At 38.7% G+C, this 27,852-nt stretch overlaps 5 protein-coding genes and 1 non-coding gene across 10 annotated transcripts; 1 reads left to right on the plus strand and 5 right to left on the minus strand.

Moving 5' to 3' along the window:
- Positions 1-312: 312 nt before the first annotated feature.
- On the minus strand, positions 313-1,382 carry LOC112180728. The gene is made up of 3 exons (XM_024319285.2): positions 1,097-1,382; positions 923-1,004; positions 313-822 (listed from the first exon to the last, which is right to left on the minus strand). The coding sequence occupies exons 1-3, from the start codon at positions 1,106-1,108 to the stop codon at positions 545-547; spliced, it is 372 nt and encodes a 123-aa protein (XP_024175053.1). The 5' UTR covers positions 1,109-1,382; the 3' UTR covers positions 313-544.
- Positions 1,383-2,555: 1,173 nt separating this feature from the next.
- LOC112177296 (non-specific lipid transfer protein GPI-anchored 10) lies at positions 2,556-3,633 on the plus strand. The gene is made up of 3 exons (XM_024315597.2): positions 2,556-3,015; positions 3,107-3,193; positions 3,318-3,633. Exons 1-3 carry the CDS (start codon positions 2,670-2,672, stop codon positions 3,470-3,472), a joined length of 588 nt encoding a protein of 195 aa, XP_024171365.1. The 5' UTR covers positions 2,556-2,669; the 3' UTR covers positions 3,473-3,633.
- Positions 3,634-3,857: 224 nt separating this feature from the next.
- LOC112178649 lies at positions 3,858-5,320 on the minus strand. The gene is made up of 2 exons (XM_024316818.2): positions 4,840-5,320; positions 3,858-4,280 (listed from the first exon to the last, which is right to left on the minus strand). The coding sequence occupies exons 1-2, from the start codon at positions 5,248-5,250 to the stop codon at positions 4,107-4,109; spliced, it is 585 nt and encodes a 194-aa protein (XP_024172586.1). The 5' UTR covers positions 5,251-5,320; the 3' UTR covers positions 3,858-4,106.
- Positions 5,321-7,020: 1,700 nt separating this feature from the next.
- On the minus strand, positions 7,021-10,636 carry LOC112176228. Of its 5 annotated transcripts, none has more exons than XM_024314059.2 (7): positions 10,235-10,636; positions 10,057-10,134; positions 8,676-8,713; positions 8,245-8,334; positions 7,982-8,086; positions 7,454-7,603; positions 7,021-7,212 (listed from the first exon to the last, which is right to left on the minus strand). In XM_024314059.2, the coding sequence occupies exons 2-7, from the start codon at positions 10,091-10,093 to the stop codon at positions 7,147-7,149; spliced, it is 486 nt and encodes a 161-aa protein (XP_024169827.1). In that variant the 5' UTR covers positions 10,094-10,134; positions 10,235-10,636; the 3' UTR covers positions 7,021-7,146. The 5 variants fall into 5 exon arrangements, with proteins under 5 accessions (XP_024169827.1, XP_024169828.1, XP_024169826.1 ...); XM_024314060.2 differs by having other exon boundaries at positions 8,245-8,330; positions 8,480-8,713; XM_024314058.2 differs by having other exon boundaries at positions 10,057-10,636.
- Positions 10,637-14,195: 3,559 nt separating this feature from the next.
- LOC112179035 lies at positions 14,196-15,504 on the minus strand. Its single transcript, XM_024317344.2, has one exon. The coding sequence runs from the start codon at positions 15,177-15,179 to the stop codon at positions 14,472-14,474; it is 708 nt and encodes a 235-aa protein (XP_024173112.1). The 5' UTR covers positions 15,180-15,504; the 3' UTR covers positions 14,196-14,471.
- A 262-nt stretch (positions 15,505-15,766) lies between these two features.
- LOC112181079 lies at positions 15,767-15,868 on the minus strand. The gene has a single exon (XR_002928687.1). It is a non-coding gene; the product is annotated as a U6 spliceosomal RNA (small nuclear RNA).
- Positions 15,869-27,852: the final 11,984 nt, after the last annotated feature.

Here is a 27,852-nt window from a genome sequence, read left to right on the forward strand (position 1 = left end):
TAATATTTCTGGGGGCTAAATTATAGCCCTGATCCTAATATAGCCCTCCCTTACTGGAGATGGCCTAACCTGATTGTGAGAGTCTATGGTTTGCTAGTTAGAAATGAGAGTCTAAATTCGAGCGTTTTCTCGTTTTTTTGACTAAAATATTATTGCAATGAAGGAAATTTGAACTTGAAAATTCTTTCTCTAAAAAGAACCGTGATTAATTTTACTATAAATACTCGATCAGTACTAATCTTCTAATAAGTTTTGTTTGCAAATTGATAGATTAGAGGCGAAACAAGTAGAATATAGTGCATGGACAATCACATCGGCCGACTTGGTTGAATAGACATATGCAGGACTATATTGTAGCACATAAACAGCATTACATGTGCACGGCTTGACTTTGAAGCCAGACTTTGCTCAATAAGATTCAGTGCCCCTTTTGTTTTAAATGTAACATAACAGTTTGTTTTACATACTAGTCCAAACAATCAACGCAAGGAAAATGAATGTTACACAAGCATGATGCATCTAGCTCTTGCGCAACGAGACGATTTTAATAATGTTTCTCGTTGTGTATACGAGTTTCGAATTGGTTATTGCAGCTGTTGGATATGAGATTCCAATTAGAACTGATCAAAGGTCTCTGCTGCTCTTGATGTTGATCTTGCTCATTGTCATTGGTGTTACTGCTGACCTGAAGTTCTTGTATGTCGAGTATCTCAACTCGGCGATTAGTCTTCTTCCTAATCTTGATTGCTACGTCTTGTGGGATGAATCTACCATACACGCTCACCCTGCACTCCTTTTTCTCTATCAAATGTGTCTCCAGTTCTGTAAACTTACATAATTAATCATCATGAAGTATACAAATATATATATAGTCTTAATTAGTACTTGAAAACAAGAAATGATGGTTGATGAAATTTCTCACCTCGCATATCAAGAAGGGCTCTCTTTACTTTTCTGTAACAACCATTGCAATCGATATTGATTCTCATGAGCATGCAGCAGAACTGATCCAACATGGGCAATTTGTATCAAACAATGCGGATACTAGAAAACCGAATGAGATTTTGATTTGTTTAATTTTGATTGATGAGCATACCTTGTCCGTCATGAACTTGTGATCAGATTTGAGAGAGATGTAATATGGTTGCTGCAGAATCTGAATGGTGGAATAGCCGAATAGACAAGTACGTGCAAGAAAGTTGATAGTGAAATGCAACAATGCATGAGATAATATAGGAAATGGAAAAGGGGTATCATGAGCTGGTTAAGTGCTGTTATGTTGCTTCATGTTGTTGTGTATTTGTTAATGATCTTGGAATCTGATTCAATTCCATTGTCGTTTAGTTTTTCTCATTATATATGCACTTAACCTAGCTAGCTGCTAGCTAGAGCATCCCTTTCTTGCTTCCAGATGTTCCTGTGCCAACACAAGGGCATCACTTTTCTCAATTATATATACACACTTTTCCAAATGGTAAAAGCTTCATTCTAAAAAATTAATATTCAAAGTGTTCAATCTTTTTTTTTTTTTACTCCAAGGAATTAATTCTTTTTGGGATTCCAAATTTCCCCAAGTGAATGATAAATCTGCCCTTGGAACTAAGGAGCCACTGCAGGAATGGCTCCATTAGTCACAATCACATTCCAATTACTGAAGATTTGAAGAATAATCAACTATGAGCTTCACTGTCACTGTACTACATATATAGTTATACTATTAGAGCACAGGATAGAATATATAATACACCTCCGCAACCATGAGAGCTAGACACAGTTGAAGCTAGGATCGAATGAGATCCTTCTTTATGTAAGAGTGTTTATATTTGTCATGATCAACTTCTGCGTTCATAGAATATTAAGTACCGACTAATATTACATTTTTGGCAACAACATCAGCACCGAGATCATCAGGTACTTCTACCGTTGAGCTGGTTCTAGGAAGTCGCCACCACTTCTAGGCCGTGTGAGGAAATAGTCGAGCAAACTAACCCAAGAAATCGGAGACATGACTAATTTAGTAGTGTGAATATTCAAACTAGGCAATATTTCACTGTGTTTCACAATGTTTACCTCAACGTGTCCCACGTGTGAACATTATTTTGCATTTTTTCACTCCTTGTTCCCCTCTTATTCTTATATTTTGCTCTACTACGGTATGTAAAATTCACATTTTTTTACTATTTCAAAACCACTAATTCACTTTATTAAGAAAAGATTTTACCTTTTGACATCATGTTACTAGATACTTCACTTCAAATTTTACTATTACATATTACATGACTTGGGCTGGAAAAGGGAGACACCTCAAAATACACGTGCCAAAATTCAGCTTAGTTTTCCAACCACAAAATTTCCTAACTAAAGCAATTGAGGGTAATATTTAATCTTAGTTACCTTGGGGGCTTGGGGAATGACTGAATGAGGCAAGAAATGCATGCCGATCCAGTAGCGTACACATGCCTAGCATGTAGCAACAAACACTCAAACACTACCTGCATATGGATCTGTTTTACACCTCTGGAAATCAAACATAGCAAGAAGTCTATGCCAAATAACACACACCATACATGTTACAAGCAACTCACACAAAGAACATGCATTTCATCTATTTACTTTCATCTTGTTAATCTCTAACTCTTGTACATCAGAACTTAATAACACAGCAAAATATGGCCTCCCTTCCTTTTGCCATTTCCTCTCTGACTCTGCTCTTTCTCATTTCCCTGTTTCCATCATCCACCCTTTCACAAGACCCCAACTCCTCAATCCCAACCGTAGCGCAATGCGCTCCTCAGCTGCTTCCACTGGCCACATGCGCACCATTTGTGCAAGGCACCGCCCCATCACCTGCAAAGTCATGCTGTGACAACCTCAATCTGGTCTATAGCCAGCAGCCTAGATGCCTTTGCCTTTTGCTCAACAGCACTACTCTGAGCTCTTTCCCAATTAACACCACACTAGCTCTTCAGCTGCCTGCTCTTTGCACCCTTCCAGTTGACGCCTCTGCTTGTTCGCGTAAATTCTTCTCCACATTTCAACAAAAGAAGGTTAATCTATGACATTTCTGAGTACATTCTTTTTCATTCTATTTCTGGCTTTGCTACAGGAGCACAGGTGCCACCTAGTACTCCTAGTTCTCAAGTTTCCTTTGGGGCAAACAACACCTCACCTGCTACTAACACTACAGTGGCTGGTATGTGAAAACTATCCATCTCTTACGTTCCTTTTATAGTCCCTCTAATCTGTATAATGATGCCTTCAGAAATTATCAGCTAATTTTGACTTGGGTTTTGTGATTCTCTATTATTGGATTTCAGCTTCTCCAATGGTTCAAGCTCCACCGCCAAGACCAACCATGATGGGGGTAGGGTTTGGCAGAAACGCAAGTACTGGTCTGAAATCAAAGACTGGAAGTTATCTCGCAGTGATGTTGATTATGGCTGGTTTTCTGATGCCAGGAATTCTGTTTTGAGTGTGATTGTACTAATTCTACCCTATTATTGTCATGTATGGGTTCTTATGGTGTGTTTACAAACATTAATTATATATTACTTAGGATCAGTATGGCATATTATTAGGTTTGCAAAAGTAACCTCTATCAGTACAAGTATCATTTCATTCTGAGGTTAGTCATGTTACTGAACTTATTTCAATACGAAAGTGTGGTTTTAACTTTCAAGTAAACCTGAAGTCTGAAGACGTGCATTCTCAAAATCATTCCTATAAAGTCAAAACTCAGAAGCAATGAATACTAGTTTACTACTATTAAAAGTGTTAGGGGAGTAAAGCAGAGCATAAACCCCGCCACAAGTTTTCCTACATGATCCAAATATCACAGAGAAAGCTAAGATCTTAGATTAACTGTGAAAGAAAACTAAATTGATAGATACTCGGACAATGTGCTTAAAAGCTCAATACTCAGAAACATTTCTGTATCGCTACCACACCAGAAAATCAAATACAATGCAGAGAAAAATAAAGTTGTTATCTATTGAACATTGCCTTACAAGTTGAGATATAATCTCTAACATAGTTTTTCTTTGCCTAGGACTGTATCATGTATCATCTGATGTAGAGGTCATTGTTCTTTCATTCTACAAAGACCACTATTCCAAACTAGGAGCCACTTCAGTTGGGTTGGATTCAAAGACATCCGGGCTAGAACCCTCCGGTTCTTCTAGTAATTCGCGAGACTGGATCGCATCTTTGTAAGTAGGAGTCTCCTTGAAATCAGTTGCCCCTTCATTGAATGTAGCAGCAGCTGCAATTGCTGCAATAAGCTGCCGAAAACAAAAAGAAGAGGGAAGGAGCAAACATTAGCCTCACATGTTAACTAGACTTCACACTCTACACTTTAGCTATTAACAAATTCCCTACCAAAGGAGGCCTTTCTTCTCAAGCATTAACCAATTTTGCACGCTAAATCTTAGACCTTGATAAATTTAAGCTTCAAACTGAACCAATTGGCATTGGATTGAGAAGCCTAATACGTTTGTGACCTCTTATACAAGGTTTTACATTTCCATACGGGATATCAACATGCTCGGTCACACTTGGACCCAACAACATAAACAACCCAATGCCAATTTGCTAGGCAGCTCATTCCTTAAAAACTCTTATGCAAGGTTTTACAGTTTCGGACCTCACATATGACTACCTAATCAAATACATAGGAAATGTTCAAAAAACAAATCAAAATACATAGGCATTTGATCTCCCCCTGTTCTTGAAGACTGTATTTTATACAACAAGTTAACCACAATGCTAGTGAGCCTATGAACCAATTAAACAAGTTGATGACAGTTCAAAACGAAACCAAAATGAAGAAACTTTACGTACCGCAAAGCCAAAACCAAAAGCCCACAAATACTCGACAAAGAATCCAAGACCGTCCCACTGTTCACCTTCCCAGAAATCCGGCTCATCTCCCGGAAGCTTAGGCAAGAAGTAGCCATCATCAATGTTATCGGCAGCGAGGCTTTCAGTCTCCGCCGTCCGTTGGTCTTGTTCTTGGTCCTTGGTCGTGGTGTTGCTCCTCTTGTTGTTACTGTTGTTGTTCTTGTTGTCCAGCCTCCCGGTTCTGGAGGTGAAGCGCTTGGCGGACACCACGTGGAGGGTTCTTCTTGGGGAGAGGGGGAAGAGGACGTGGCGTTGGGAGGAGAGGTTGGCGTACGGGTGTGTGGTGGAGCTTCTGTAGAGGACTCTGGCTCCGCCGTTGGTACCGCCACTGTTGGCTATTGTTAGAGCCATGAGTGGAGGAGAGTGAGAGAGAGAGAGAGAGTGATCACTTCTGCTCCGATCGATTGAGTGCAATCTTTTGTGGATGAGTCGTTGAAAAGATAATGGATGTTTTTTCGAAATTGACCCGATACGATACGACCCGATTTGTTTCTGTATTGGATCATCCCACAAGGCCCGAATTCATCTTGGCCCAAATAGCCCCCATTTTTTCCGTTTAATTTATTCTTTCGGATCATTGTTCCCTAGTTCTTTACTCTTTTTTTCTCTTACCGAAGAGCAAACTTTCATCAAATAGAAAGTTAGAGGCCCAAACAAGGGCAAGTACTTTACGCCCGAACAACAAACAAAGCCCATTCCAAAATCCCAAACACAGTTTCTGTTTCAACGGAAGCAGACGTTGCCGTAGAAAAAAGGTGGCGCCCAACAAACAGAAAGATCCATACTTGGACGCTAGAGCACACCGCCAGAAGCTATCACAACTCTGACTATCATTGGGCAGTCAAAAAGGAACAACTATCGAAAAGTAGCAGCCGGAGGAGGAGATGGGCATCGAGGAGTCACGTTGCTCGGTGAAGGTCATCACGTAGCCACCATGGCTATCACCGTCAAAGGTAACGCCAAAAAGAGCAAGTGGTTGAATAGGTTAATTCAACGACAGAAGCAATGGTCCAAAAAAGCAAGCAAATGTGGAGATTGGCCATTGGAGACAGAAAAAGTGAAGAAAGTGAAGGAGGAAACGAAGGAAGGTGAGGGAGGAAGATGATGGAGGAATCGGAAAGGGACACGGTAGGCTAGACTAGAAAAAACGGGGTGTTTGAGCTCAAAAGTATTTTGGCTAGAGACTTAAGAGTGTTCAGTTCGTTGGGCTGATACCTGCGGCCCAAAAATGAGTTTACTGTTTGTATTGGGTTACGGCTTCCCCCAATCCAAAGTTGATTTGGAAAACGAGCCTTTCTGCAACTAAAGTAGCAGAAATCAAATAGAAATTGTTTGAATCCATTTTGGCCTGACAAGGCCTATTTTAAAGAAATTGAGCCAATATCAGTGACTTAAGCTATATATTATTGACAAGTTCGAAATATATTATTTAGAGGCTAAACAAAGCCTACCTGCAGAATTATGGAAGATTATGCGAGCTGCAAGAAAATGAAATGATGGAAGAATGGAAATGAAAAGTCAACTTTACACTACTAGAATTTTTGCCTTTAACATCAGCTAGAAACCGATGTTAAAAGAAAAAATGTACCGATGTCTTAGCGGGTGATGTTAAAGATCGGGAAATCTCAGACATCTATTTTTAGCTGATGTTAAAAATGACTTTAGACATCAATTTCTTATAAACTCCCGATGTATAAATGACTTTAGACATCATTTGATTTATACAAAACTGATTTTGTTTCCTACTATGACATCGTTTTACAAAAGAAATTGATTTATATATCAGTATTAGACATATGTTTTATAGAAAGCCAATGTTAAAAATAACTCTAGACATCAGTTTCTTATAAGCTCCCGATGTATAAAATGACTCTAAACATGGTTTGATTTATACAAAACTGATTTTGTTTCCTACTATGACATCGTTTTACATAAGAAATTGATTTATATATCAGTATTAGACATATGTTTTATAGATAGAACTGATGTCTTTAGTCATTTATAACATCAGTTTGTTATTTCAAATTGTTATGTTTTCGTTCTTTTGGCTTCAATTTCTATTTTAGAAGTGATTACTAAATCAGTTTCTTTACTAGAAAAGTTTCACAATGAGAATACCAGTGGTAAGCAAAGAAAATTCTCATTAATACTATTGATAAAAAGAGTACAAAGAGTAGGAAGAAGGGGACGTATGGCCTAAACTTCTCCATATACAACAGCAAAAGAAAAGAATAAGATTGAAGTCTTCTAAACTCCTCCATATACAACAGCTGATAATGCCTCTGCTTTGCTCTGTTCTTTTGCAAGTTGATCCTACAAATAAAATGCAACCCCAATGATACACCTTATCAGCAATATCAGCCTAAGAAATAACAAAGTGAAAAACTAATTGGATTATCATTTTCCTAGATAACTCCTTATGATTATTCTACAACAAGTCGTTATACTGCACTTGCTGTTTCTCTACCTCTTAACAACCCAACATCCATATAGAATAGAAAGTTCAAGAGAGCTCCATTGATGATCAAATGTGACACTAAACCAACTTACTAACCTTGATAGAGAGAACTTTAGGTGTATATTCCGCTAAACCAGTCTTGTTAGAGCCATTATGATGAGAGTCGAGCAACCCCCTGGCCTGGTCAGTTCTTAACTTATCTAAGATTCCTCGGAGCACTTCATTTTGCTTAAGATAGTCTTTCACCTGCAAGTTTACATTAGGGGCAATAAGCAAAACAAAATAGATGAGCACGTATATAAAACTGATTTCTACTCCCGGACCAGAAGACTCTGCATTTATCATTAATTATTCCACATCAACACGCTGTTTCATACTGCAAGCTCATATTAGATGGACTCACTACTATTCCAACAAAAGTGTCAGCTTAAACAATATCACCTATTTTCATACACAATTGACAATTTTTTCAACCTAGTTAATGGGAAACTAAACCACCAAATAATACTACAAAAAAATATAAGTAAAATAATTAATTGATAGATGCACAGATAGACAATAGAAGAGTTCCTTGAACATAAGCTATATTCTGTCAATTCACATCAATTAAGCCACCAAAAGTACCAGATTCTCTGAGTGCAAAGCTATACTCATAGCCTCCTGAAGAGAACTAGATAAATTAGAGTTTTCCTCAAATAGCCTTTCTATCTCCAAAGATTGGGAATCAATCTGCCACCATTTACAAAAAGTGAGTTTGCTGTGAAACAGCATATATACAAAAAAAACAAAGAAAAATGCCATTGGAGTCTATAGAAAAATAAATTGCTAGTAGAAAATAAATACCCAAAAAAAAAAATGCCAATAGAAAAATAAATTGCCAAGACTACCTCCATTAAAAGCTTTTGTCTACTGCTTTCCAATTTCTCAATCACTACAGCCATGCCATGCATCTTCTTCTCGAGTATCTCCTTGTCTTCCTAGCCATGAATGCATTAAGTAAATCATGTATCAAAACATAATTTTATAGGACCAACAAAACCGAGAGAAGGTACAGTTAATTAATCAGTCATACTATGTTCATAGAAAACATGCTTTTTATTATGGTCATAGCAAGTGGACTACCTTTGTGACCATGCTGAAAAACCCCCTCAAAAGTTCTGTGCATTAACCAATTCACATTTTGATCAATTGTGACTGAGATTACACGCCACTGAGAATACCCCCTCAAAAGTATTCCATCCTATTTTTTCCTTCCCCCATTCTTAGATAAAGATAGTACAAAATTTCCTTAAAGATGAACATCAGGCAAATAACTTACTATTGAAATTCCCTTGCTGGCCACTTTGTCTGACACTTCTGCAATAAAAGAACCAGGGGGTAACAACATAGAAACAACAATCAGAAGCTCTACCGCTTTTGTAAAAGACTATTTTAGAAGAGGTTAATCATACTAAAAGGCCACACAACAAGATCGACAGAACCATAAAAGGGATCTAGGCTATTGTAACACAGCTAAAGGTGATGAATAATAATACTTCACAAAACTAAAAAGCCAGAAGAGGTGCAACTCCATGTACTCAACGGTCAAGGGATCTAAGTTCATAAAACTTATATTAGATAGAGAGGAAGGTATGAATGTATCACCAGATGTACAAACAAATTACAGCAATAAAAACAATAACAATGCCAGCTCTCTAAAATTCTACCCTCTCCCAAGATAAATGAAGTCGCCAATTTGTTCAACTTTTCTTGATCAAAAGTCTTTTAAGTATAACTATTTTAAGCATCTTTCACATATCAGAGGCTGGAAGCCCAGATTTAAAAGAGGCATCATGAAGGCCCTCTTTTCTGTACCTTTGTTATCTGAAGTAAAAGATTATCTGGAATTTTTTATGGAGTTGTAATGATGTATTTTGGTAAGACTTAAAACGGATGAGCCTTATGTGTATCCTCTATTGCATCGTCATAATTACTAAATATATCTTCTCTATACCCATCCTTTTGTTTTGCAAAATGCAACCTAAAAAATCCCACAGACCCGGATGAAGTCTCTCTAAGGAAGAATACGATATTGCTGTGAGGTAAAGCAACTAACCATTTTGTAAAAAGGCTACGAGCTTGAAAAGAAATGTCATAATACATGTATTTCGATGTTCAAATATGGAAAGCAGAAAGCAAAAGATTGAAAAGGTATGATTTTTTCATCATTTGGGATCTTCCAATCGGTTTTGGTGAACATTTTCTGAAACTTTCTAAAACCAATCAAGGTAAATGCCCATAACAGAACAACGTTTTAGATCTAAACCTTAAGCCCCTCAATTAACCATATTGGGTAAAAGTTAACCAAACCCAGAAGACAAATCAGAAAATTTCATACAAATTTCAAACTAAAAGGCACCAAGAATAATCAGAATAGTTGATTTCTCAACATGGGTAAGCCTCAATTAATCATATCAGGGGAGAACTATCCACACCCAGAAACCAAATAAGAAAATTTCTTGCAAAATTTAAACCAAAAAGCCACCAAGAACCATTAGAATCTACGATTTCTCAACATGGGTTATGCAATTACACAAACACAAAGTCTAAAGATTAAGCCTTTTCATCAAAATCACCCAGTTATGAACATTTCATTTCACAAATCAGATGAACAATCATCAAGAACAACAAAACCCCCAATCAGAATCAGAAAGCAATACCTCTGGCTTGTTGTTGATCAACGACTCTCGAAGCCATTCCTAAATCTTTGATTCAAAATCAATCTTTTCAATCTTTCTCTTTGTTAAGAACAAGAAGAAGAAGTGAGTCAGAGAATGAATAAGAATTTGGTGCTGAATGGCCCCCTTTATAAAGCTAGGAAGAGAGCAAAGCACATACTAAAGAGAGAGGGAGGACAGAGAAAGTGGATCTGGAGGACTCTCTCCTCTGTCACCGATCTTCGACCACCGGCGTGGGCTCACCGTGGCCACCATATTCTTCGCCTTCCTCTGATGAGTCAACGCCAGGTTGCACCTTGGAGATGACCCACAAAGAGATCTCTGCGAATTCGTTTTTTGGGGCTTTGAGGTTTTGGTTCGATTAGGACGGGGGAGAGAGAGGGATAGGGTTTGGGGGAAGAGCCGGAGAAGGGTCGGGTTCTGGTCTGAGGCGGAGAAGGAAGAAGAGGACGGTTCGGTTCGGAGATGGAGGAGGAGGTTGGGTGCTGAACAGAAAGGAAAGTGGGACGAGAGGGATAGGGCTTCGGGGAAGGGCGAGAGAGAGTGAATGAATTAAAGTGCGAAAAAAAAATTCCCGCATGTACCAAAGTTTTTAACTTAGTCTTTCCGCGTTTTCAAAAATTTTGGAATCAAAATATAGACATTAGTCAACAGTAAAAAATGATGTCAATTATATGCATACAAATCAGAATTTGAGAAATCGATGTTAATGACATTTTTTTATATCATGGGAATTCCTCACCGATGTAATTGTCGTGATGTCTAAGAGCAAAATTCTAGTAGTGTTAGCACATTTTCCTACTTCGGCTAGGAGAAACCGAACTAAACAAGGAAGGAGGGGCGGCAGACTAACCAAAAGAAATCCAAATAAGCTACAGCTTTCCAGATTCATTCTAGACATGCCAAAGATCATTTCTTATGAATAGTGCAAGAGCTAGTTTGGAGTGGAAGACCTTCAAACAATCAGTCCAATTTTCTAAAAGACAAAACTGGAAAACCAGACCTATAAGGAGTTCAGCAGCGTTTCCGGCCTAACCACATGGAAGTAAGCTCTGAGATTTTACCAAAATGATCTACACTCATGATGGATCATTTGATATGAAGAAGTCGAAGGCCCATTCTGAATTATTTGTAGAGATATAATTGAATAAATAAAGAAGCAGAAAGTGACTCAAAACCACTCCAAAACCCACCATAATTCCATTTAGTGCTCTACTATCTCCATTTAGTGCTCCATTGTGATTTGTTTAAGGCCAACCACTATAGCTTGGTAGCCTATATATAGAGGCTACAACAAGTAACAACACAATTCATCAACAACAATCTCTACGATTATCCAAGCCTCTCCAGAGCAACCCCTCTCCTTCTCTTACCGGTGACCACACTCCAGTCCCAGAATCCTCAGGAGCTGACTGTCAGTGCCACCAAACCCTCTGTCAATGTGCTTCGGTCTTAATCTCCTCAGAAGCCAACTGTAGTACCGCGACCACAACGGCTACAGAACCAGCCAAGCAAGGGTAACGCCCTCACAAACTAGCCAAGCTAAAGTCACGCTTTAGCAAGTTCTCCTCACTTCCCAGTGGTTTTCGCTCTGCTCGATCTACGATGTCGAGTTTCAATTGTGATTTTGAAGAAGCTCAGCAAAAGTCCTCACCACGAGGCACAAAGAATCTCACGACGAGATTGGTGCTCTCCTCATCCACAATGGCTTGAAAGAAGTCAGGTTAAGGGACACCCCGATGACCTCACTCCAACGGTGCTGGCACGCCCATTCAAAGAAAAGAGACTGTTGACCAGCTCAAGAAAAACTGGAGCCAAACAGAAATTAACCATTCAATAATCATTATACAATAAGGAATTCCCGAATCCATAATTAAGTATAAATACAAGGGTTCTACAAATTACAAAGCCTCCTCTGGAGCAAACCCTCAACTTACGTTGAACCCACAGATAATCAAGGAACGCCTTTACGCTGAGAAGCTAAGGATTGCCTTAGCAACCTTTGTGCTTTCTCCATCTTCCCAATGATTGCTCTGCTAAACCTACAACGTTGAGTATCAATTATTTATGTGACACAAGAAATCACACCAAAATGCCTTATATAGTTAAGGCTAAAGAAGAACCTTGTGATGAGGTTGGTGCTATCCTCGTCCACAAGCTTGAGCAAGAAGTCAAGTCATGGACATCCCGGACGATCACACCCCACGGTATTAGCTTACTGTTTGAGCCCAAAAGTATTTTTGGTAGGATCCTTTGGTGGGTCTAAGCCAATGGGCCGATACCTGCGGACAAAAAATAAAGCTACTCGGGTTTGGGGTATAGCTTCGCCCATTCCGTGACTCATAAGGAAACAAAACCTTCTTGAGATTGAGTAGTAGAGATCGAATAGGAAGCTTCAATTAATAATCCTTCTAAGGCAAGGAGCAGTCGAAACCCTATGGTATAAATACAGGGTTAGGCGGCGAAATCAAGGACCTCTTTTGAATCAACTAATCCCAGCGATTACAAAGCCTCCCCGGAGCAAACCTTCAACCTCGTTGAAACCCAGTGACCGCCCGCCAGTCCTAGTCTCCTCGCGAGCTGACTGTCAGCATCAACAGATCAACCTGGCGACCGTGCTTCCAGTCCTAGTCTCCTCGCGAGCCGATTGTCAGTGCTACCGCCACCGATACAACTAGCGAAACAATGGTAACGCCCTCGCAACCCTGCGAAGCTAAAGATACGCTTTAGCAAACCCCGTGCTTTCTCAAGACTTCCCAGTGATTGCTTTGCTCAACCTACAACGTTGAGTATCGATTTTGGTGACCGAAGAGATCACACCAAAAGTCCTTTTTCGAAAGGCAAGAGAAGAACCCTATGACGGGGTTGGTGCTCTCCTCGTCCACAGCGCTTGAAGAAGAAGTCAGGTCAAGGGACTACCCCGACGACTGCACCCCACGGTGCTGGCACGCCTGCTCAATCACTCGCTCAAAAGAGACAGTTTGCACACCAACTGGTTTTGGAGCCAAACACTTACTGCGCACATAGCAAAAGAGACTGTTTGCTAGCCTTCTTGATCGAGCCAAACAGGGGCAGTAAAGGGAAAGCCGAAGAAAGAGACAAGAAGCCCAAGATGTAGGATGGAACCTAGAGAAAATTGCCCAGAATGAGCGGAGAAGAAAACTATCAAAGCGGCAGAGAGAAAACCCAATGCAAGGATGAAGGCTATTTTTTTTTTTTTTGTGGCAAATAAGGATGATGAAAGCTAATTCTTTACTTTAGTTGCCCTTTTAAGCTAATTTTGAGTTATACATTTGAATTTAAAATCAATTGACAAAGATTACGATAACCATTATTTAATGAGCTCTAATACAACTACAATACTCCTCATTTTCTCGATCTCACTTATGTAAACCAACTTCATCTCCTATATCTTGACTGTTAGACTTGTATCTTAATAATCTACCGTTGTATAAGAATGTTTTATCATATTGAATCCGGTCGCCGTTTAACAACTTAGGGGACAATTTATAATTTGAAAACTAGACGTTCTTGTAGGTTTTCACTTTTTTGTATGAAAAGATGAGATAAAAGGAGTAAACCTACTTGCTACTCCACGTGATGATTAGAGAAAGAAGAGACAAAAGGAGGAAGACAAAGCCAAAACCTAATACAAAATAGAGCGTAAAGATAAAGAAAACTGGGAAAAAAGAATAAGTGGAGGAGCGCTCATCACATTAAAGTGATACTATAATTTACCACTATATTCACCATTATAATACATCTAAGAAAAAACGAGGGTGCATATGTTCGACAAATACAAGGTAATCAATTCATCCACTCAACCTTACTACTCTAAATGAACGAGAAGAACCCATTAGACTAAAATTGAAAGTTCTTACGAGTTCATTGTCCTCTATGTTTTTTTTTTCTTTTTTTTTTTCTCATTTTCTTTAACATGATTGTCCTCTGTGTTTTTATCTGAAAACGTTATTGACCTTTGATTTTCAGTTGATCTCGACCACCCATATGGAGCGTATCTTTGTCTTTAGAAAATTAATCCATGAAAACGACGGAAATTCATTATCATACGATTCATATCTATACACCTGTTAGCCCATAGTTTTGGTGAGATTGTACCAAAACAAAAGTAATTTTGATTAAATATTTTCAATGCTCAAGGTAAAGTAAAAAAATTAACCAACCATTACCCAACAAAATTACTCTTCGCGGAAACAAAATGCCAAAATCAAACTCGTTCCGTTCAAATTTCATCTTTCCTTTTCATTTCCTTAATTTCTTTCTTTTCTGAGTTTACTTACAACCTCTCTGATATCAACAGCTACAGCTCTCTACCTATCGAAACCGTTCCCGGGTCACAAACAAAACCAACCCCGGAAAACCCGTTCCAAACGTTTCTATAGAGCAGGAAGCGACTCCGTCCGCCACGACACCTCCGTAGCGCCGCCGTCCGAGTAGTCAAACAAGCCACCCAACGCCACGTACTCTCCGCCGCCATTACTGTCCGAGTACCCACCGATTCCGAAATCGAACGCGTCGTAACTCGGAATCATGTCGTTCTCGAACCCAAGCATTCCGTCCAATGCGGCCGCCGGAGGACTCAGCGTGAAATCCGCCGCCTCCATTTTCTTCTCCTCCCTCGCAGCTCCATTGTTCGTCGGCGGGAGACCAAGCTCGTCGTCCGAAGCCTCCAGTAAGTAACCGAGCTCCGGCTGCGACGACGGGGAAGACTCTCCCGAGCCCGACGTCGTTTCAACCGGAGGAGCAAATGCCGGTGCTGCCGGAACTTGTATCTCCTCCTCGAAGCTTTTAATGACCGAGTCCAGCCCCTGAATTGCCGGGTCAGGGTCCGTCACGGCCTCCGAGTCGTCCAGTATGTTCAACAGGTCTTCCTGAATCATCTTTGCCTCGGCCGAGTCCATGTCGAACTCGTCCGAGTTGACTCGGACGTTGGAGTCGCCCGAGCTTGCATCCGAGTTAATTGAGCTGCTGGAATCAACTCGGATAAGTTTCGACTCGGGACGAAACTCTGCAGCCTCGTTCCGTCCCGAGTCGGCCGAGTCATCATCTCGGGGTCTCTTCCCATTAGGGTTACTGTTATCCATACGGGGAGACAACAAAACCCAAATCTAGAGTTTATGTTTCTTAGAGCGAGCGAGAGAATCTGAGTTCTCAAAAGCAATTGGTGAGGGCAAAGTATGGTAAGTGAGGTGGTGGAGAAGGCTAGGTATATATATATAGTGGGCAAGATGCAATAATATTAGTTATTACTTTCTTGAGGGAGAAGAGAAAAATAGTTGTTTGAAAAAGATGGGTGGTGGGTGATGGAGAAGAGGAGGTTGGGAAAGAAATTAGTAAAATTTGGAGGGACCAAAAAAGAAACCGAACAGAAATGGGTTAGGGTTTTAGCTTTTAGGGTTTGTTGCAGATAAGTGAGAGTTGAAGAAATGGAGGAGGGGTTTATATATAATGGAAAAGATAACGATAGGCGCGGACACTACGTAGGATAGAAACCCCTCACGGAAGTCTCGCGTTCTTTTTTTTTTAAGGAATATTTAAAATCTGTCAATTAACTAAATTTAATACTGGACTTTGAGGTCCGTTGGGACCCGACCGGGTTGGGCGATAAATCATGTGGTTGGTTTTGGTTTTGCTACTTTTTTTCTTCTTCTTTTTTTTCTTTTTTTTTTAAAAGAATTTAGACCATTTCTCAATTTATACGTTTCATTCTTGCACATGGTTATACTAATATTTTCTGTATCTTTCTAATTTTATCGAATATTCCGGAAGGAGTTTTCCTAATTTTCTCTTTTGAGTATGTTTTGTTGTTTTTTTCTTATTCTTGAGCTCTTGACGATTTCGTGTGATGCTTAATATAGCAAAAGCTTAACCCAATCAACTAAATCGAGCAGTGCTTTACTTGATCAACTTCTTTTTTTGGAAGTCCAAATTAGAGAAGATGGTCAAGTTGTAGAGGCTGTCAATGTTCAATTTTGGAGCATTTTAATTAGTTGTTCTTAACGTTAACACCAATGGTTCTTAGATTGTTGTTGACTAGAGTCATAGACAAGGTTAGATCCACCTGGGAGACTGAAATTTACTTTAGGAGTAATTTGATTGAAGGTGCATGCCACTATATTAAAAAAATTATAAATTTATTGTTTATTTATCAGTGTTGAATTAAGACGTAAGAATAAGTTGCACATGTTTAAAGTTAAAAAAAAAAGTATATTTAAAAAAAAAAAGTTACTTATTGAAACATAAAATGAGTTTGGATGTGATCCATGAACAAACTACATTAAATAGGCATGATTTTCATTTTAAATGACCAAATTTGTTCTTAATTTGTATCGTAAATGATTCGAGAATCTACCCGATAGAATGCTCACAACTCATATATATATTTTTATGAATCACAATTTTCACAAATCGCACACTCGCACACTCGCACCTTAATTATATAGTTGTCCGTACTCATACATCGAGTGGCTCCAGTTGATTAAGTTTTGCATAATTATGTGTAGATACGCTCTCACTTAAGAACAGTTTTTAAGGAATTTGGAGTGAATCTGGTAAAAAATAAATATGTAGTTTTAAGTTTTTACAATCTTAATTTTTTCTTTCTAAATTTAATAGCTCGACTGAGTTTACTTACTTAACTATCGCGATATGTAGTTGAGATGCATTTGTCCATCACAATCACTTGAAAATTTCTCTTAAATAAGCAAATTTGTACTTGTTATTTACCATAATATATGATGAAATCTTTTTGGTCTGAACTAAGGTCTTATGTAATCAATAATTCAATTCAAATCCGAATTCCCCTTTCTTTCTTTTTTTGAACTTTTGAAATTATTATATGATGAAATTATTTTTATTTTAATAATAGAGCACCACCCACAATTTTTTTTTTAAATACGACTAGTCCGCATACAGTCCGTAACTTTACGGTCCGCAGTAGAGATGGACCCATATCGGAAAACTCATCGCTTGTCCCTCCATTTAAGTTATAATAAAGTGGATCAAATCATAATCATGTGTGCGATCGAAAACCACTGATAGCGTCAGACAAACCCTAACAGCCAGATCCCTAATTAATCACGATCATTATCATTTTAAGACACAGCTGGTTGTATCCCTTCAGCCATAAGCTAAACACCGCAATCGTGTTCATTCAGAATACGTGTCAACCTCTTCAAACCTGGGCCCACTTGGATTTTCTGTACGAGCGCCCACCTGATCCCCAACACCACCCTAACGTCTCCCACCTGTTTTCCTACTCTACTCATTAAAAAAATCCCCAAAAAAATCAAAACATTAGGTGACGCAACTAATTATATTAATAAAAAAGTTAAATTGGTGGGCCGTCGATTAATCTGAGACCACGTGTGTACGTGTCGAAACGCCACCCGATCACTTGTCAAGCCGAAACTCGAAGCCGACTCACACACCCACCCATACCGGCGCCGACAACATTAAAAAGTAAACAGCGGCTATTCTCACGGCTCCCGAGAGAGGGCTGCGGCTTCGGGGCATGCACGTCGCCACCTCACCCAGATCCAGCCACGCGGTTCGACTCGCTTCAATCACCGCCCTGTGGTTATTACTAAAATGAATGTCACGGGGGGAAAGCGACACGTCGTCTTTTGTCGTGGTGCGGTGGCGTGTGCCGCGCGCCAGGATAAATATATGAGGCGGTTGAATAGATCTGGCCACTGGGTTTTTCTATTTTTTTAAATTTTATGTATTTGTTTTTCCTGGTTTTCCTTGTCATGGATGAGGGCACACACCAATTAAATCAAAAGATGGAATTGGAAACTGGACCAGTCTTTTCTGTGGTATGCTGCATCTGTCGACCTGAATAAGTAGGAGTATATGACCAGCAATATGTTTCAATAATAGACCAGAATTTTCTTTGCAATGACATTGTGTTATCTTGGAAATTTGATGGGAAGATTTACTGATTAAGTACAGATAGTGACATATTTTTTTTTGTTTGTGAAATTGGTACTAACAAATTAAGACGTGGAGGAAAGAAAGTTCTACATAAGGAAATAACATATTAATATACAATCTTACTCACTTAAGAAAACGTTTTTTTATCAAAAAAAAAAAAAGTTTTAAATACACACCCCTAATTACTTAATACACCTACCATTTAATTACTCATTCTAATATTTTACTAAATACACAACCTAAATTACCTAAAATATCCTTAACCTAAAAAGCCATGAAATACAGTATTATTTAACTATATTAAGGCTACTATTTAATTTGATTAGTATATATTAACATATTAGTATTTTATAATTGACCATATTAATTACTTGTGTTAGTTGTTGAGAATCTCATAATGAATTATTATTGTTCCCTTCAAATAGATGCTTAGAAATAGGTTTTAAATTATTTAAGTTCTCATCCACCAAACATCATATTGATCAAGTATAAAATTTTGAGTCGAACATTCAACCAAGACTGTATCAGTAGTTTCTCCACAATGGCAGAACTACGAAATTGTCATTGGATGATCAAACAAATTAACAATTACAAAGTTTTATACCTATGATTTTTTATATTAGAGAATAAATCATAACTTTTAGAAAAAAAAAACCTAAAAGTGGGAGTAAAGCGATTTGTTTTAAAAACATTTAATACCATTGATTTTGAAATTCTAAATGATATGGTTTCTCACCCATTTAATTACAATTTATTTAAGGAAAATTTAAATTAGATGGTTTCTAACTTTATTCTTGTTTTAAATGAGGATGCATGTATAGAAATTTATTGTGTTTATAATTATAGAATCATATAAGGAAGATATGATTATTATTATTTTTCTTCTAATATATAGATGTCTATTTTGGTCATTTAATCTACCTATAAAATCTGATTTGAAATATAAAATAATAGGGATGTGTATTAAGTAGTTTGGGGTGTGTATTTAAAATTTCTCTTTTAAAAATTGTGAAAGACAGATGGATCTCAGTTATATGTATTAAATTTAAATGTTGAAATTATAAAAACTTAAAATCGTGTATATTCTCAATCGTGAGGTGCATTTGTGTCTTACAGTCCCTAAAAATTGTAACTTAACCGAGTAGTTCTGTATACTTTTATTAATAACAAAATATTGTGAGATAAATCTCATATCGTTTAACATCACTATCTTGTGAATTATTTTGTGATATTATCAAGTTGACGATAGAATTATGTTGCTTCTCCTAAAAGAAAAAGGAGGATCGTCAAATGGGTTTTAATCTAATCAAGCACCTAGTTGTTGACCGACTTAAAGCCCAAACATCTGTTGCATGGTCCTAGAGCTCAGTCACATTGTACTGTACTACAACTCCTACCACCACTAGCAAGGTCACATGCCCCAACTTTATCGCTAACTGAAAGTCTATGATGATCCATTTGGTTCTGCTCCTCAAGGAAGGACCACATGTACTTGTTGGATAGCTTCTTGTGAAATATCTCAATTGTCAACCAAGCCCTTATTATGCACCAGCCACCACCCAACCCACATCTACATTTCCTTGCCCCTACATTGTCATGGGAAAATCTACTAGTCAAATCATCATATCAAAGTCACATGCTATCGAGGGCCTCGGTGTTGCCACGTCGAGTTAATCCTGGCCACCTGATTATTAGAAGATGTGGAATGGTTAATGCAATTGCGAGTCAAAATCTATCGTTTGCTGTCATAGGAGTGGAATCCATGTTTTGGTTTGTACCTCTTTTGCTAAGTGGGTTGCTTGTCTTTGCTACGTACCCACTTGGGCATTTGGAATCAATATGTACTACAAAGGTGGATAACTATATACCAAAATATAATTTTAATTCGTAATGGGTGTATATCTAATCAATAAATTATCAAGAAAATTAAACTGAATTATCCTTGAATTTTGATATGATTATAAAACAAATTTAGTTATATTGTTGTTCAGTATTGGATTTAAATTTAAAAGCCATCGAATATAATTTTCTTGGTCAGTTTTTATAACTAACATCTCTGGTGTTGATTCATATCCAATATGAAGAACATGCGTCACGTTTACAATTGTTCAATATCTTTGAACTTTGCTTTTTCATAGCAGCTTTATCTTTAAACTTACTTTTTTTCTAAGACATCTATTATCTAGAATTTCAAATGACCGCTCAGAATGCATCAATATAGGAAAACTGAAAATGACATCCTTTACTTAAAGCAATCTACATAATCAACGTAAGACTTATTGGCGTACAAAATTGGTTGTAACTGCACAAGTTGATAACACTTACTTTTCGTACATATAATGTCTCAAGTTCGAATCCCTCCCTCGTAGAAAGACTTGAAAAATACATGGATTGACATTTACAGATGTTGACTATATGGGTGGCAAAAGCCAAAAGGCATGAGGCCCATGATCCCTTTATCCGCTATGGGCGGCTGGGCCCATTTTTCACCAGCATCATCAATATTTGATCCTTTTCCTATGGAGACACACACACGTCATTCTGCAACCTTTTCTTTACCGGAAAAATTCTCTGCCTTGATTAGTAAACCCCAACAGATTCACAGGTATAAAATGACCGAGACTTTTTGCAGGTTGTTCCACTTTGGAAAAAGGCTATCAAAGTTTCATGTAAATTTCAATTCTCTCTGTGACTTTGCTTCGGTTTCACGTTTCTTGGAATCGTATCAATTACTTTGGGAAAAATGAAAATGCTCCGGAAGAATTTGAGGGCTCTGGACCAATCAATCCCTCTCAACCCTATTTCTAAGGCAGCTAGCTAGCTGAAGATTCTCAATCGGACTTTGAAGCTTAGATTGGTGAATGGTGGTGTTTGTTTTTCATACCAAACCATCAAACTTTATTATCCGTTAGAAACTTTTTATGATTCTAGAATTGTTTAGTATGATTAAAATTTAAATAACAATTGACGACTATTGATTCAATAGCGGCAGCCAGAGACTTGGATTAGCCAAAGTCTCATACAAGTTGAATTTTGAATTTTAAGTTGAAGATAATACGGAGTTGCTAGTGGGTTCACGCAGGTGGTTTCACTGTCTTTCAACTTCTATCAAAACTGAGAGACAGTTTATTGAAAGTTTGAAACACCCTTTCGTTTATTGAAGAAAATAATATACTTCGAACAGGTTTCTGTCATCTCAAGCATATATATATCCAAAAGTATTATGACTATATGAACATTATCACTTCTGCTGGGTTTGTCGTGCAAGTAGCTAGTGCATAATGACCACATCATGCTTTATCTGATGTGCATTTAGACTTGATCACTTAAACAAGGTGAATGAGGGGTAAATCACTAAATCCACATCAAATTCCATAAAATCTATCTAAACAACAATAGCATCAATCCTACATATGGCCTTTTCTACTGCTCTCCTTTAATTATTAGAATAGATGCTTGTCGTCGAATTCCAATCTCCATGAAACCTCCTTTTGCCTTTTAAACTAGCTCCTTGCAATTTGGAGTATATTTCATACTAAGAAAGCAGGTCTGAACCTGAAATTTTATGACATGCGGCAAAAATGTAAAATGGGCCGCCTGTTGAAGGATGTTTATATAATGTGTGCCTCTACAAAATATGGTATAGAGTTGTAATAGGAAAGTGTTCTAGGTATTCAATTGTATTCGGATTCTATTACCTTTTGGGTACCTTGTAACTCCTTATTTAAAGGGCTCATATTATCAATAATTGTACATACATGTACATTTGCAAGCATAATTAGCTATAATGGGCCACGCTCATTGTACCGCCAAGGGTACTAATTCCAACCAAGGGAATGACATACAGATACCCCGCCAGGCGAGCTACAACCTCAGCATTGGATCACCCCCAGATCACCGCCGACGCGCTGTGCCAAAATGGCATCAGTAGCTCCCAGAGCTGGGAACTGAAGCACTCCAGTCCCACACCGAAAACAAAGAGAAGAACCTCCTCTTCCTCACCTATAAAAGGTTCTCTCCTCTGTCCTCATTAATTACGTATTCAATACTTACCTACTGTTACTTTGTCAACATAAATACATTGACTAACTTAGGCATCGGAGAGTAGAAGACCGCTCAGCGCGGTCTCCCTCTGACGCCCTTTGTATTTTACTTGACAGGTAGCGGAGGCTTTGAGAACACCACAAGTATCGATCCGCCCGTCGGGTTTGCGTTATCAAAGGTTCAGCTACCGCCGAACTTTTCGACATCAACAATAATAAACAAAATTATAATTCTCCTACAACAAGTTATCAACATGAGTTCTAACCCTAGCCGAAAAACAAAAAAAAAACTAAACACCAAAATCTGCCGCAGCCTCCAGCCCACGCACTGCTACTGCCCACTCTGCTAGTTCGCCTTTCGCTACTGCAAGCCCGCGGGCTGCCTCCCTAAAAGCCCTCCCACGCCCTGCCTGCCTGCGTGCGTCCATCCCTGCCTGCGTCCCTGTAAGCCCGTGCGCTGCAGCCTGCAAAACTGTCGCGAGTTCTTGCTTGCTGCTCCTTACTGCCCTGCACACTATTTCCTAATGCAAAGCCCCTGCTGCAGCTGTTTGCTGCTGCACCACGCACCTGTTGCTGCCCTGCTTTGAGATCGCTGCTGCACTACTTTGAGACCACTGCAATCAACTTAGGATTGAACAACCCCTGCAATCCTAACTTAGGATTGAAGCAGCATCTGCAATCCTAACATGCCTACATCAACACGCGCGTGTTCTCAAGCCCAAAATCATCACGTAAGTTTTTTATAATTAAAGTTGCTGCTTTCTTGTATTTAAATTTCTTTTATTTTCTGTAGAATATTGGAATATATATTGCCAAATGGTTTTGAGTATTTAACAAAACGGAATTGTGGGGATTCACGCTTAACAAACTAAGAGTGTTCGTATGAACTAAGACTGTTCATAACTAAACAAACTAAGAGCGTTCGTATGAACTAAGAGTGTTCATAATGCTTGGACTAAAAGCGTCCGCAAGCATCAAATTGTAACCTTATTAAAACTTTATTATTTGGTCTAATCCAAAAGAGATTCTTGGAAATTGATTTTTTGGTAGCATAGCTCGGAAATCCTATTATTTTAGTTTTCGTGGAAGTTTAGCTCCGAAACTAATATATCTTCTCTTCTTATTTTCAGGATGTCGAATGAACCAAGGCTCGACTTTCCTATGCTTGACTCAACAGGCTCGGATTACCACAGTTGGGTAACCGATGTTGAGAACCACCTCACTTCGAAGGGAATACTACCCATAATCTAGGCACCTAACCCGGATCTTGTGTTTGTGAGAACACCTACAAAGCATGCTCAAGCAGTTATCTTGATGCGACGCCATATGGACAAGGCACTCAGATTGGAGTATATATCGATCAAGGATGCAAGAGAGCTATGGGTAGCGCTAGAAGAGTGCTTTGGCAATGTCCAAGATTCCTTCCTCCCTGACTTGAAGGTTCAATGGAACAATCTGCACTTTGCTGATTTCAAGTTTGTTGCTGAATATAATTCAGAAGCTCTTCGCCTACAGTCCATGTTGAGGTTCTGTGGACAACCTGTCACAGAGCAAGAGCTAATTGAGAAGACTCTCTCCACCTTCCCCGTTTCAGCCATTGTGGTATCAAATAAATACTGTACTGAAGTCAATACTTGACGGATCACGAGATTTCATCAACTTATCAATATTATATATGTAGCTGAGAAATATGATAACATACTCGTGATGAATTATAATTCAAGGCCCATTGGAACTAAGAGCGTTCATGAGGCGAATTATAATGCACCCAAAGGAGGGCGTAAGGAGCGGAACCCTAGAAATAAGGGACATGAAGGACGTATGGGTCTATATATCCGCCCTAATCAGGAAGGAAACCGCAAGTTTGGAGCGTATACACGTGGTGTCAATGCTACACGTGGGAGAGGGGTCGTGACAACCCTAGCCGTGGTGGTGGAACCATAGCTCGTGGCGACGGCGTCATGGGTCGTGGTGGAGGTGCCAATCCTCCTAGGGAACGCCCACAACATGCACCTCAATTAAAGGGAGGCAACCGCAATGATATGTCTCATCGATGTGGATCAAGTGAGCATTGGTTCAAGCAATGCAAGGCAAGCGAGCAACTAGCTGCAAGATACAGGGTATACAGGGACCTGAGGGAGCAAGAAGTATACCTTGTAGAAGAAGAAGATGAAGATGGTGGAGATGTTAATCTCACCATAGAGGACTTCAAAGCTGAAGATGAAGTGCACAAGGATACCGCAGACTTTGATTAGATTAGTCCTTTTTATTTTCCAAAAATTATGTAATAGTCAATAAATGGCAATTGTATTAACTCTTTCTTATGTGGTGCACCCAATAAAATATGATGTCTAGGAAAGTCATTGAGATAATTGGTACTTAAGTGAGCCTCGCTCCACCAACATCTCTCTCTCTACTTTCCTGATCATATTTGATTGGAGTTGCCAAACGGATAGAGTGACTACAATGTGTCTCAGTTTAATTTTCTTTATTTTGGATTAGACCTTTTTTGGACCATTTGATGTAATTATTGGCTACATTTATTAATAAAGTATCTTATTATTCAATGTCATAGACATGTTTTTAATTTCGAACTTTATTATTTTTCAGTATGTTTCCTGGAGAGTTGGAATGCCTTGTTGATAGTGGCACCACACATACTATATTGCGACATAGGCAACTATTTTTATGGATGAGGCCTAGTCGATCTTTTGTGACTACGATGGCTAGACCATCACAATTGATTCATGGTCGAGGACCAGCTCAATTTATGTTGCCAAATGGCACAAGTATTAATGTCACCGAAGCTCTATATGCTCCTAGGGCTGGAAGGACCCTATTGAGTTTTAAAGATATAAGAGCCAATGGTTTTCATGTGGAAACACATTGTGAGAATGGACAAGAGTTCTTTTGCATCACCTATAATGACTTCAAACATAAACGAGTATTAGATAAACTTATGTGTCGTTCTAGTGGGTTGTATGCAAACACTATTCAAGTCATTGAATCCAACCATGTCATGAGAAGTGACTTATGGGATTCTGACACATATAGGCTTTGGCACGATCGTCTGGGACACCCAGGTCGTGATATAATGATCCGTATACTCAAGACTTCACACGGACATCCATTTTTCAAAACGAAAAGAAGTCAGAACCAAAATTCTGTCCAAGGTAGGGATAGAGCCGCCTACCCCCTGCGGCCCAGTAGTGGTATTAACACCACTAATGCCTCCTTGATTCCTTTCTATACTTCTAAAATCAATTGTGACTTCGTGGCTCAATCAGATTCTTCCATGGTTGCTTTTAAAGCCCATATTTCGTTTTGCAAAGCCTGCTCTTTAGCAAAATTAGGATCAAGACCATCTTATGCAAATGACACTAAACAAAATATTCTACTCTTGCAACGACTCCAAGGTGATATATGTGGACCTATCCAACCAACTTGCGGACCATTTAGATATTTTATGGTGTTGGTTGATGCATCGACACATTGGTCACATGTTATGCTTTTGTCCACCAGAAATGCTGCATTTGCTAAACTCCTAGCACAAATCATTAAGTTAAGGGCTCACCACCCTGATCATCCCATTAAGTCAATTCGTCTTGACAATGCTGGAGAGTTTACATCAAAAACTTTTGATGACTATTGCATGTCCATTGGGATTGAGGTTGAACATCTTGTTCCTCACGTTCACACCAAAAATGGTCTGGCATAAGCCATCATTAAAAGGCTTCAAATGGTTGCTAGAGCATTGGTTATGCGTACCAATCTCCCTGTTTCTGCTTGAGGCTATGTAATATTGCATGCAGCAGTGCTTATTCGTCTAAGGCCTACTGCCACCCAACCCTTTTCTATTTCCCAGATGGTTACTAGATATGAACCTGATGTCTCACACTTATGCATATTGGAGTGTGCAGTTTATGTGTCAATTGCGCAGCCACAGCGCACCAAAATGGGTCCTCAAAGACGATTGGGCATTTATGTTAGTTATGACTCTCCAACCATTATCCGCTACTTAGAACCCTTGACAGGCGATCAATTTACCGCTAGATTTGCGGATTGTCACTTCGATGAGACAGTCTTCTAGTCATTAGGGGGGGATAAGAACAATAATGTTCAACAGGAACGACATGAATTGTCTTGGTCTGTCCCCATTTTGTCTCATCTTGATCCCCGCACCGCACAGTCCGAAATTGAGGTGCGGAGAATTCTCGATCTTCAGAACGTAGCAGACTCTATACCTGATGAGTTTTCTGATATCGCCAAAGTGACAAGATCACATATACCTGCTGCAAACGTGCCTGCAACGATTGATGTCCCTAAAAATAGTGGATATGGTGCCACTAGGGGTATTGGGCATGGCGTCGCCACCACTAATGGTAATGGCAATGTGGCTCATGCCGGGCTCCCAGCAAGGAAAAGTGGGAGACCCAAAGGTTCGATGGATTCTCGCCCGAGAAAGAAAGCGAGTTTGGCACAAAAAGATCCATTAATCATCGACATAAATAACCCGTCTCATGAAGATATTCCGGATTATGGTTATGTCCAAGAGACATCATTGGGGGACGCTCCAATGTCAGAACCAATTCCAGAGAATAGAGAGATCTCCATGAATTACACTAGTGTACATGAGACGTTGAGTCGAGATTCTATTATCCTTGATGATAGGGCTGCACTCAGATTGTGTTGGATTGGTTTTGACTCCAAATCATCTCTATGCCAAATTGAGCGGTTTAGGCATTTTGGAAAACCGGTTATCAAAAAGAAAAAGCTCAATCCGACCCAATCCAATCCAATTAAATATGGTTTGGTTTGGTCGGTTAGGCGGTTTTCACCTATATAATATTAACATGCTATTTATAAAAAAAATCATAGTAAAAATTCAGTCGCAAGAATTGAAATTGTGTTAAATTATCTAAATTTAAAATTCAATAATTAAAATCCAAAACATATAGTCCAAAACTAAAACCTAAATTAGATTCAATGTGATTCACTTATTTAACGACTTAGCCATCAATACTAGCTTAATATGATAGTATTAAAGGTCAAAGAATGAGAGATTGAGAGATCAGAGATGTGATATGAAATTATCAAAAAAATTGTAGCGACTATATACTAAGGTTTTAGGCCTTTGAGCCTTGAATTCAATACGATAGTATATCATTTGAGAATAAAGTTATAACTGGAGATTTAGAACTTACTTAGAACGAACTGGACAAATGAATATATATTTATTATGTATATATATATATATATAAACTTTTTCTCTTATGTTTCAAACATACCGGTCGGTTCGGGTTTCGCAGTTTAAGTACAAGAGAAACCAAACCAACCCAGTTTATAAATGGTTTGGTTCGGTATTGAACCGATTTTCAATTTTTAAAGTTAAAAAACCTTAACCAAACCATATTTATGTGTCGGTTTTGACCGGTTTGTACCATGTTTTGCACACCCCTACTTGATGATGTGTTTGCATATTCTATCGCTCAAGGAATTATAGAACATTATGATATCGAACTTCGCTCCGTTGAAGAATGTCAACGAAGAGCAGAGTGGCCTAAATGGAAAAATGCGATCCAAGTTGAATTGGATTCACTAACAAAGAGACAGGTATTTGGGCGTATAATGCTGACACCCCCAAGTATAAAGCTTGTTGGCCATAAATGGGTCTTTGTTAGAAAGCGTAATGAGAAAAATGAGGTTGTTAGATACAAAGCCCGCCTTGTGACGCAAGGTTTCTCATAACGCCTTTGAATCGACTATGAGGAGACATACT

The sequence above is a fragment of the Rosa chinensis genome, chromosome 7 (genome assembly GCF_002994745.2).
Source record: "Rosa chinensis cultivar Old Blush chromosome 7, RchiOBHm-V2, whole genome shotgun sequence".
Classification (NCBI taxonomy): Eukaryota; Viridiplantae; Streptophyta; class Magnoliopsida; order Rosales; family Rosaceae; genus Rosa; species Rosa chinensis.